At 35.9% G+C, this 12,065-nt stretch overlaps 1 protein-coding gene across 10 annotated transcripts in view; it reads right to left on the reverse strand.

Moving 5' to 3' along the window:
• The window catches only part of NEK1 (NIMA related kinase 1), a 151,356-nt gene that overhangs the window by 112,255 nt on the left and 27,036 nt on the right, over positions 1 to 12,065 (reverse strand). For all 10 annotated transcript variants that reach the window (XM_043971787.1, XM_043971791.1, XM_043971792.1 and 7 more), the window contains 2 exons: positions 1,960 to 2,027; positions 1,436 to 1,522 (listed from right to left, as the gene is read on the reverse strand). In XM_043971787.1, coding sequence (XP_043827722.1) covers positions 1,436 to 1,522; positions 1,960 to 2,027 — 155 coding nt within the window. The remainder of the gene's footprint in view (positions 1 to 1,435; positions 1,523 to 1,959; positions 2,028 to 12,065) is intronic.

Raw genomic sequence — 12,065 nt, forward strand, 5'->3', positions numbered from 1 at the left:
AAAATTTAATGCAAAAAATTTGACTCATACTAGATCATAGTAGCAGAAATAAAATTAAAATTCAGTGGTCTCCGCTTTGCATAACCTTTGCTTAAAAGCAAAGCAAAAACTGCCACCTCTTATTTCAACAAACATTTAGGTACTTACTGTGCTCAAGGCATTGGTGATAAAAAAGTAGCCCAAAGCAACTTATGCCAACAAGGAGCTGACATTCTATGGAGTGGAAGGGAAGTGGGTGGGAATACATGCACACAAAGGAAGGAATGTGTAAAAGCAATACAAAATGATTTCATGAGGATGAGAGCACCAATACTGAAGGGAGATGGGAGGAATCAGAAAAGGGAAGATTCCAGACTTGGGGACCGCCACCTGTACAAATGCAGGAGATGGAATGCATAAAGGGGCAGCTTGCAGACCTGTTGGATTAGCATCTACAGTATGTAAAGAGGAGTGATATGTAATAAAACTGGAAAGGAACCGTAGTTTGGAGGTCAGGCTGAAAATCTCCCATTTTATACTAAAGATTAAAATAGGAAGTCGCAAAAGTTTTTTGGATAGGGAAATGACAGTCAGATATGTGTTTTAGGAATATTGATTTGACAGTTCTGTGGAAAATGCATCAGAGAAAAAGAAAGCGGGAAGTAGGGAGACCAGTTAAGAAGCCATTGACTTAAGAATTCTAAGTCAAACCTCTTCACAATGAAGCCCATTTTGATTGTTTCTTTGCAATATTTGTTTTATCCAAATTAAAGGGCTAGAAGTCACATTCTCAGCTACAGAATGAAACCAAGTTGGGATTGTGTTGGCTCCCTCTCTCCCCACAAAAAGGCAGCTATCATACCTATATCACCATAATTTTCCTCTTCCTGGGTCCTGAATCTTATGTGCAGTTTTGAGGGTAGTTTGAGAGTGATGGGAGATTTTGCTTAAAGTGATTTGACACAGAAGGGATGAGAAGGATAAATGACACTTTAAAAAAAGCCTTCTGTGTACCTCTAAGGCAAATATGACACAAAATTATAGACAGAGCTGGCCTGAAGGATTAAGTGATTTGTCCAGATTCCACCATTCCTGCCACTGTTCCATGTTGGCTCCTCAAAAACAAGCTCTTAGCATTAGGGGAGTGATCAAGGAAAGAAGGGAGGAAGTACTTGTTTGTCCACAGTTCTGCAAACTCAAACAAAGCCAGGCTTCCACGAGCCACTGATCAGGCTATTTAAGTGGCTTTGTGCAGGAAGCCTTCTTTACAGTGGCGCTCATGGTGATGGAATTTTACTCATTCCCACTTTCTATGTGACACCCTCAAACAGATAAGACACTGTGGCAAAGTTACTCAGCCATGCACCCTATAGACTACAAAGCATGGTCTTGCATACTAATGCAGTAAAAAATGGTACAAGATATTTAAATTAAAATCCACATCATGTTTAGGTACCTTTTATTATTATAAGGTTTGTTTTCACAGATTTCAGGTGACAAATAGTATGGCGTTCCTATGCACGTCCGTGCTAGCTCGAGGGTACTAGAATAAAAAGAGAAAATTTCTGGTATAAGAAGACATTTAACACATTAAAAATGATCACATACACTATCAACTTTCATTCACGTTTAACTCATCAAATTTCTGAAGAATAAAAATTGTTCTGTGGAGGACTGTAGAGTGACCACTGTACCAAGATCAGGCTGCAGCCTATTATTATTACCAACAATCTATGCCCAAGAAGGTATCAACCAGAAGATGAAGAATCAGGAAAAAGGTAGGCTAAAACCAGCAGTGAAGAACTGGCCCGGGAATTCACATCATGTTAGAAGCCTCCAGAGCACTGGGCAGATCATTTGTGTAAGGTCTATGGGATTGGCATTAACAGGAATCTCACAGAATGAGAAGGGGTATAGAGTTTTCAATCTATGCACAATGGAATCATATACCCGCTGTAAACTTCAAAGTAAATATATTACCTATTAAGAACTCGAGCAATTCCAAAGTCTCCCAGTTGTATCGTTCCATCTCTGGTTAAAAATATATTCTGGAAGAGAAGGGGGGAAAGTACTATTAGATATCAATTTTTAAAATCTTTAGATAAGTCTGTATTCTATAGAATCAAAGGGGAAAATATGCTACCTCTTAATTCAGATTGAATAATTTTTCTCTTTAAGATTGTCCTATAACTGGATTTCAGAGAAACCTGGAAGGACTTACATGAACTGATGCTGAGTGAGATGAGCAGAACCAGGAGAACATTGTACACAGTATCAACAACATTGTGTGATGATCAACTGTGATAGACTTAACTCTTCTCAGCAATACAAGGGTCCAAGATAATTCCAAAGGATTTATGATGGAAAATGCTCTACATATCCAGAAAAAAAAGAACTGTGGAATCTAGATGCAGATTGAATCATACTATTTCTACTTTTTTGTTGTTCTTTTTTCTTTTTTGAGGTTTTTCCCTTTTGTTCTGATTCTTCTTTCACAACATGACTAATGCAGAAATATGTTTAATGTGATTGTACATATAAACCTATATCAGATGGCTTGCTGTCTTGGGGGAGGGGGAAGGGAAGGGAGGGAGGAAGAAAAATTTGGAACTATAAGTCTTACAAAAACAAATGTTGAAAACTATCTCTACATGTGACTAGAAAATAAAATACTTCTATGATTCGAAAAAAGATTGTCCTATAACAAAATGAACTCAATCAAGTATAGAATTGTACTCTTTAGGGAAATCTGTCCCAAAGACTATTTTCAGTTTTCCAATGGGATATTTAACATAATGGCCTTACCCTGTCTCCCAGGTTTTATCAACCACAGAACTGGATGAATTTCCTTTAAACCTGATAAATATTCAAGTAAAGAACTAAACCAGAGAGAACATTTCACTTCCTTGACAGACATTTTAAATTTTCAGTAATGCCTTAGCAAAAATATTTACAAAGCTATCCAAGGTAAATCATTTGTTTCATTAATTGAACATAATTAAAAAATAACTCCAAAGTTTCCAAATCTGGTCTGTGTTCTTCCTCTTGATTATGAAATGTTATTCTCATCATATATATGTGTATATATATATATATTATGCATGCATGTGTATATATGTATATATTATGCATGTATGTGTGAATATATGTATATATTTAAATGCTGAAGCTTTTTTTGAAAATGTTGATGTTTTGTTACATGATTAGCTAAACATGTATTAAGCAGTTGAAAGATGTTTACTATGTAGAACAATGACTAAATGACGAGGGTTCTTGTGTGATTAAGTACTAGGATATTTTGGGTCTAAATTCATGGAATAGTTATTTGTTTAATAGTTCAAAAGCAAATGAAAAGAGGACAGGTTATATAATTTCTTCAGACATTCTGATGTTAGGATACAAGCAAAATTCAAGAGATAACCTTCAAGGAAGAAAAAACCTACAGTTGAGTTCAGTAGTACAGCAAAACAATACTGGTTCAGCTAAGTGATGCAGAATGCTATTTACTGGCAGTGTAATCTAACCCCTGCCCTGTTAGACAACAAAACATGACAAAATACCATTTCCTGAAAAGGCAGAAGCTTCTACCTGGGAGCAGTTTTTTAGAGCACTAATAAATATCTTTCTTTCAGGTGGCTACTCACTTTATTTGATCTCTAATCTGCAAAACTTGCTCATGGGGAGAGAAGAAATTCCCCAGCCCTGTCTAGGTACAGATATTCTATGGTTTTCTATAGGGAGAGGTCAATATTTTCCATTTTATTTCCACAACATTTTTTGGTCTCAACAAAACACTAATGAATTCAAAGAATGGTATGAAATTATTTGAAGGTCCTTTTGCTAGGCCACATAGATAGAGTCTATAAGCTTTTAATTCAAATATGCCTTCTTGTCCCTCATTTCAGTCCTTTGTACTTGGGCAATGAAACTCATATGGGCAATTAAGTGGTGCAGCAGATAGAGTGATGGGCCTGGAGTCAGGCCATCTTCATGAATTCAAATCTGCCTTTGGACACTTACTAGCTGTGTGACCCTGGGCAAATCACTTAATCCTGTTTACCTCAGTTTCCTCATCTGTAAAACAAGCTACAGAAGGAAATAGCAAACTACTTCAGTATCTTTGCCAAGAAAACCCCAAATGGGGTCATGAAGAGTTGAACATGATTGAAATGACTGAACAAGTGAAACTCATCTTGTTAAGGCCTAAAATTCTAGCTAGTCTGTCTAAAATATTTAATGAGTGGTCGCCAATAAATTATAAGCTTTAGCAAGAGTTAGACTTTTAAGCATTTATTAAGGAGAATAAGAATTTGGTAAAGAGAGAGAGAAAGGTCTAGATTCCTATCTATTAAAGGGAGAGTGCATTTCTAGCTCCCTTCTCCGCCAGAGTCCAGAGGAAAGAGCGCCAGACCGAGCGCCAGTCTCTTCCTTCCTCCTCCCACTAGTCTGCATCACTTCCTCCCCGCCAAAGAAAAGACTCCTGGTCTTGCCCTCAAAGACCTTCGCTTCATGGGCAGAACTCTTCTACAGTAAGTATCCAGCAGGTGGCGTCATTCCAATCGTTACAATCTGCCATATTTTTTGCCCATTTACACATTCTTATGAGTACACTGTATTCTGAGACGTTTCCAATCCTGACCAAGAACTAAGCAGTGCATTAGGGCACTGACCTCTATTCTTAAATCCTCTGCCACCTTCTCTTATTTCTACTCATACCTTGAGCCTTGAGTAATTCTAACCTTGGATTATTTCTATCATGGGCCTCCTCCACTCTATAGGCTCGTGGACTGGATCTATTACAAATTTATGTTATCTCAATTGGGTCCCCACTACCATAAAATAATATTTTTTTTCTCTTCCTCTCATATCCTTCCTACTCCTCAGTAGACCTTTCCTCATACTTGACTGAGAAAATACAAGTCATTCATCATGAGCTTTATTTTCTACCCACTACTCTATATCTCACAGCTCAACCTCCTGAAATTATCCCCAATTCTTTCCTTTATTCCAGTGTGACTTATCAATAAACGATCATGCCTCTAGTAAGCACTTCTTACCATGTGCCAAACATTAAGCTAGAGATACAAGTACAATAATGAAACTAGTCCTCCTAGTAACTTCAAATTCTAATGAAAGATGTACATATATAAATATATACAAAATAAATATAAAAAGAATAAATACAAATATATAGAAAGTTAAACACAAGGAGTTTGAAGAGGAAGATGGCCCTTCCTTCACTTCAACAAAGTTAACCTTTTTACTTGTGTCCCAATTCCATCCTGTTTTGGTCTTCTTCAGAATACTGTACATCTCACTACCTTTCCCCACCAATCTTCAATCTCTCCCTATTTAATGGTTGATTTCCTAATGCTCTACAAAAATGTCTAGGTCACTAAGATTTATATGAGCTGAAAGGGAGCAGAATCAGAAGAAAATTTATACAATGTATTAAAGATAAATAACTTTGAAAGTCTGTAGAACTCTGAACTCTATAGGAAAAGAACAGAAGGAATCATAAACAAGCAAGATAGCTTTGAAAAACAAAATGATGCATTTATTATATACTTTAAAATAAAAGCAAACTGTATATGATGAGTTTGTAGTTTCACATAACAACCCTCTCCTTTTGTTCTGCTATGCATCTGAAAATGTTCATTTTCGTTGAAGATTGCTAGGTTCAGAATTAAAAGGAATGCCTCAATCCTATAAAAAAATTATAATAAACAAAAACCCCTTTGACTCTACCAGTCCCTCACACTCTCCTTTTCAGGAAAGCTAGGTGATGGAGTAGATAAAGCACCTGAGTTCAAATCTGGCTTTAGGCACTTGACACTTACAAGCTGTGTGACCCTGGGTCACTTAACCCTCACTGCCCCAAAAAGGAAAAAAAAAGACTAAGAAGCAAAAAAATAAAATAAAGTAAAATAAAATAAACCTACTTTCTCTCCTTTTGCACACTTCTCAATCCCTTACAGTCTGTCTTTTAGCCTCATTCAAATCAAAATGCCCTTTCTATAGTTACTAATGTTCTTGGTGGTTTTTTTTTTGGGGGGGGGGTGTGAGGCAATTGGGGTTAAGTGACTTGCCCAGGGTCACACACAGCTAGTTAAGTGTCAAGTGTCTGAGGCTGGATTTGAACTCAGGTCCTCCTGACTCCAAGGCCAGTGCTCTATCCACGGTGCCACCTAGCTGCCCCTACTAATGGTCTTTTTTTTTTTAATTAATAAAGTATTTTTTTCCCCGTTACATGTAAAGATAGTTCTCAACGTTTGTTTATACAAGCTTTCCAATTTCAGATTTTTCTCCCTCCCCCCTCCCCTAGACAGCAGGTAATCTAATATAGGTTTTATTTATTTATATATATATATATATATATATATATATATACACACATACATATATATATATACACACACACAATAACATTAATCATATTTTTGCATTAGTCATGTTATAAGAGAAAAATCAGAGCAATGATGAAAAACCTCTAAATATAAAAAACAACAGCACCAAAAACAAAAGAAACAGAACGATTCATTCAGCATCTATACTCCACAGTTCTTTCTTTTTTCTCTTTTTGGAGATCCTCTTCTATCATGAGTTCCCTGGAACTCTTCTGTACCATTGCACTGGTGAGAAGAATATAGTCCATCACAGTAGATCAACACTCAATGTTGATGATACTGTGTACAATGTTCTTCTGCTTCTGCTCATCTCACTCATCATCAGCTCACGTAAGACCCTCCAGGTTTCTCTGAACTCCTCCTGCTCATCATTTCTTACAGCACAATAGTATTCCATTGTATTCATATACCCCAACTTGTCCAGTCATTCCCCAATTGATGGGCATCCCCTCAACTTCCAATTCCTTGCCACCACATAAAGAGCCGCTAAAAATTTTTGTACATGTGGGTCCCTTTCCCCTTTCCATGATTTCTTTGGGAAAAAGACCCCAAAGTGGTATTGCTGGGTCAAAGGGTATGCAACAGCTTTATCGCCCTTTGGGCATAATTCCAAATTGCTCTCCAGAATGATTGGATCAGTTCACAGCTCCACCAACAATGCATTAGTGTTCCAATTTTTTCACAGCTTCTCCAACATTTATTATTTTCCTTTTTTTATATTAGCCAATCTGATAGGTGTCAGGTGGTACCTCAGAATTGTTTTAATTTGCATTTCTCTAATCAATAGTGATTTAGAGCATTTTTTTTTCATATGACAACAGGTAGCTTTTATTTCTTCATCAGAAAACTGCCTGTTCATATCCTTTGACCATTTCTCAATTGGGGAATGACTTGGATTCTTATAAATTTGATTTAGTTCCCTATATATTTTAGAGATGAGGCCTTTATCAGTACTGGCCACAAAAATTGTTTCCCAGCTTTCTGCCTCCCTTCTAATTTTGGATGCATTGCTTCTGTTTGTACAAAAATTTTTTAATTTAATGTAATCAAAATCATCCATTTTGCATTTTATAATATGCTCTATCTCTTGTTTGGTCATAAACTGTTTTCCTTTCCAAAGATCTGATAGGTAGACTATTCCTTTCTCTCCTAATTTACCCATGGTATCACCTCTTATGTCTAAATCATGTATCCATTTTGACCTTATTTTAGTATAAGGTGTAAGATGTTGGTCTATGCCTAATTTCTGCCATACTATCTTCCAGTTTTCCCAGCAGTTTTTGTCAATTACTGAAGTCCTATCCCAGATGCTGGAGTCTTTGTGTTTTATCAAACACTACATTACTAGTGTCATTTACTACTGCATTTCCTGTGCCTAGCCTATTCCATTGATCTACCACTCTATTTCTTAGCCAGTACCAGATAGTTTTGATGACTGCCGCTTTATAGTAAAGCTCCAGGTTTGGTACCGCTAACCCACCTTCCTGTGAATTTTTTTTCATCATTTCCCTGGATATTCTTGATTTTTTTGTTTTTCCAGATGAATGTTATTATTTTTTCTAGCTCTATAAAATAATTTTTAGGTAGTCTGATTGGCATGGCACTGAATAAGTAAATTAATTTAGGCAGTATTGTCATTTTTACTATATTAGCTCTGCCTATCCATGAGCAATTGATATCTTTCCAATTATTTAGATCTGATCTGATTTGTGTGAAGAGTGTTTGGTAGTTGGATTCATAGAGTTCCTGGGTTTGTCTTGGCAAGTAGACTCCCAAGTATTTTATATTATCTACTGTTACTTTAAATGGAATTTCTCTTTCTATCTCTTGCTGCTGGACTTTGTTGGTCATGTATAGAAATGCCAATGATTTATGTAGATTTATTTTATATCCTGCTACTTTGCTAAAGTTGTTAAATGTTTCAAGTAATTTTTGAGTTGATTCTCTAGGATTCTTTAAGTATACCATCATATCATCTGCAAAGAGTGATAGTTTTGTTTCCTCCTTGCCTATTCTAATTCCTTTAATTCCTTTCTCTTCTCTGATTGCTAAACCTAACATTTCTAGAACAATATTAAATAATAGGGGTGATAATAGACATCCCTGTTTCACCACTGATCTTATTGGGAAGGCCTCTAATTTATCTCCATTGCATATAATACTTGCTGATGGTTTTAGGTAGATAACTTTATTATTTTAAGGAAAGCTCCCCCTATTCCTAAACTCTCTAGTGTTTTTATTAGGAATGGGTGCTATATTTTGTCAAAAGCTTTCTCTGCATCTATTGAGATAATCATATGATTTTGGTTGGTGTTCTTATTGATGTGGCTAATTATGTTAATAGTTTTCCTAATTTTGAACCAGCCCTGCATCCCTGGTATAAATCCCACCTGGTCATAGTGTATTATCCTGGTGATCACTTGCTGTAATCTCCTTGCTAATATCTTATTTAAGATTTTAGCATCAATATTCATTAGGGAAATTGGTCTATACTTTTCTTTCTGTTTTTGCTTTGCCTGGTTTTGGTATCACCACCATATTTGTGTCATAAAACAAATTTGGTAGAACTCCTTCACCTAGTTTTCCAAATAATTTGTATAATATTGGAATTAATTGTTCTTAAAATGTTTGGTACAATTCACCTGTACGGGGCAGCTAGATGGCTCAGTGGATAGAGCACCAGCCCTGGATTCAGGAGTACCTGAGTTCAAATCCGACCTCAGACACTTAACACTTACTAGCTGTGTGACCCTGGGCAAGTCACTTAACCCCAATTGCCTTACTTAAAAAAAAAAAATTCACCTGTAAACCCATCTGGCCCTGGGGATTTTTTCTTAGGGAGTTCATTAATGGCTTGTTCAATTTCTTTTTCTAATATGGGTTTATTTAAGGATTTTATTTCCTCTTCAGTTAACCCGGGCAGTTTGTATTTTTGTAAATATTCATCCATTTCATTTAGATTGTCAAATTTACTGGCATACAGTTGGGCCCAATAATCCCTAATTATTGATTTAATTTCCACTTCATTGGTGGTAGCATCAACCCTTTTCATTTTTCATACTGGTAATTTGGTTTTCTTTTTTTTAATCAAATTAACCAATATTTTATCTATTTTATTGGTTTTTTCATAAAACCAGCTCTTAGTTTTATTGATTAATTCTATAGTTTTTTTGCTTTCAATCTTATTAATTTCTCCTTTAATTTTCAGGATCTCTAGTTTAGTATCTAATTGGGGATTTCTAATTTATTCTTTTTCTAGCTTTTTAAGTTGCATGTCCAATTCATTAATCTCCACTTTCTCTTTTTTATTCATGTAAGCATTTAGAGCTATAAATTTTCCCCTAAGTACTGCTTTGGCTGCATCCCATAGATTTTGGTATGTTGTCTCATTACTGTCATTCTCTTGGATATAGTTATTGATTGTTTCTATGATTTGTTGTTTGGTCCATTCATTCTTTAGAATGAAATTATTTAGTTTCCAATTGATTTTCATTCCACTTTTCCCTGGCTCTTTCTTACATGTAATTTTTATTGCATCATGATCTGAGAAGGATGCATTTACTATTTCTGCCTTTCTACATTTGACTATGATGTTTTTGTGCCCTAATACATGGTCAATTTTTGAAAATGTGCCATGTACTGCTGAGAAAAAGGTATATTCCTTTCTATCCCCATTCAATTTTCTCCAGACATCTATCATGTCTAACTTTTCTAGTAATCTATTCACCTCTTTCACTTCTTTCTTATTTATTTTTTGGCTAGATTTATCTAATTCTGAGAGGGGGAGATTCAGATCCCCCACTAGTATAGTATTACTCTAATTCCTCTTGTAACTCATTTAACTTCTCCTCTAAGAATTTTGATGCTATACCACTTGGCGCATACATATTTAATATTGATATTACTTCATTATCTATAGTACCTTTTAGCAAGATGTAATTTCCTTCCTTATCTCTTTTAATAAGATCTTTTTTTGCCTGCGCTTTGTCTGAGATAAGGATTGCTACTCCTGCTTTTTTTACTTTAGCTGAAGCATAATATATTCTGCTCCAGCCTTTTACCTTTACTCTGTGTGTATCTCTCTGCTTCAAATGTGTTTCTTGTAAACAGCATATTGTAGGATTCTGGTTTTTAATCCACTCTGTAATTCGCTTCCATTTTCCCCTCCATTCTATTTACCCCCTTTGTACTTTTCCCCGCTTCTTTAATCCCTATTCCTCCTCACCGACATTTTACTTCTTACCCCTGCCTCCCCCAATCTGCCCTCCCTTTATATCACCCCTCTCTCTTTTCTTTACCCTTTTCTCCCTTGCTTTTGTCCTCCCTTCTATCAGTTCTCCCCTTTCCCTTCCCCTTTTGCTTCCCTAAAGAATGAACTAAGTTTCTTTATCCCAATGAACGTATATGTTATTCCCTCTTTGAATCAAATCTAATGAGAATAGGGTTGAAACAATGTTCACTTCTCCTTTCTTTCCCTCTATTGTAATAGGTTTTTTTTTCACCTCTTCATATGATATAATTCACCCCATTCCACCTCCCCTTTCCTCTCCTCCCCACAGACTCCCTTTTCAACCCCTTAATTTTCTTTGTATCATCACATCAAAGAATTTATATTTATACCCTCTGTGTAAAGTCCTTCTCTCTGCCCAAATACATTTACAGTTCCTAAGAGTTATGAGTATCATCTTCCCATGTAGGGATATAAGCATTTTAACCTAATTGAGTAACCTTTTTTTCCCCCCTCTGTTTACCTTTTTAAACTTCTCTTGAGTCTTGTATGTTAAGACCAAATTTTCTATTCAGTTCTGGTCTTTTCATCAGGAATGATTGAAAGTCCCCAATGTCATTAAATGTCCATCTTTTCCCCTGAAAGAAAATGCACATTTTTGCTGGGTAATACATTCTGGGCTGCAATCCAAGCTCCTTTGCCTTCCAGAATATCATATTCCAAGCTTTGCGGTCCTTTAATGTTGAAGCTGCCAGGTCCTGAGCAATCCTGACTGTGGCTCCATGATCTGTAAATTGCTTCTTTCTGGCTGCTTGGAGTATTTTCTCCTTCACCTGATAATTCTGGAATTTGGCTACAATATTCCTTGGAGTTTTCCTTTTGGGGTCTCTTTCAGGAAGTGATCGGTAGATTCTTTCAATGATGATTTTATCCTCTGATTCTATGATATCAGGGCAGTTCTCCTTAATAATTTCCTGGAATATGGTGTCTAGATTATTTTTCTGGTCATGGCTTTCAGGCAGTCCAATGATTCTCAAATTGTCTCTCCTGGATCTGTTTTCCAGATCAGTTGTCTTTACAATGAGGTATTTCACATTTTCTTCTATTTTTTCGTTCTTTAGATTCTGCTTGACTGATTCCTGGTGTCTCATGGATTCCTTATCTTCCAACTGTCTAATTTTAATTTTTAAGGCATCGTTTTCTTCAGTGAGATTATGCACCTTTTTTTCCATTTGGCCAGATGAATTTTTTAAGGCATTGTTTTTTTCAATGAGATCATGCACCTTTTTTTCCATTTGGCCAGATGAATTTTTTAAGGAATTGTTTTCTGCAATCAATCTTTGTGCTTCCTTTTCCAAGCTGCTGATTCTTTTTTCATGGTTTTCTTGTTTTGCTTTCATTTCTCTCCCCATTTTTGCTTCTACCTCTCTCAATTGATTTTTGAAATCCTT

The sequence above is a fragment of the Dromiciops gliroides genome, chromosome 6, assembly GCF_019393635.1.
Source record: "Dromiciops gliroides isolate mDroGli1 chromosome 6, mDroGli1.pri, whole genome shotgun sequence".
NCBI classification, from domain to species: domain Eukaryota; kingdom Metazoa; phylum Chordata; class Mammalia; order Microbiotheria; family Microbiotheriidae; genus Dromiciops; species Dromiciops gliroides.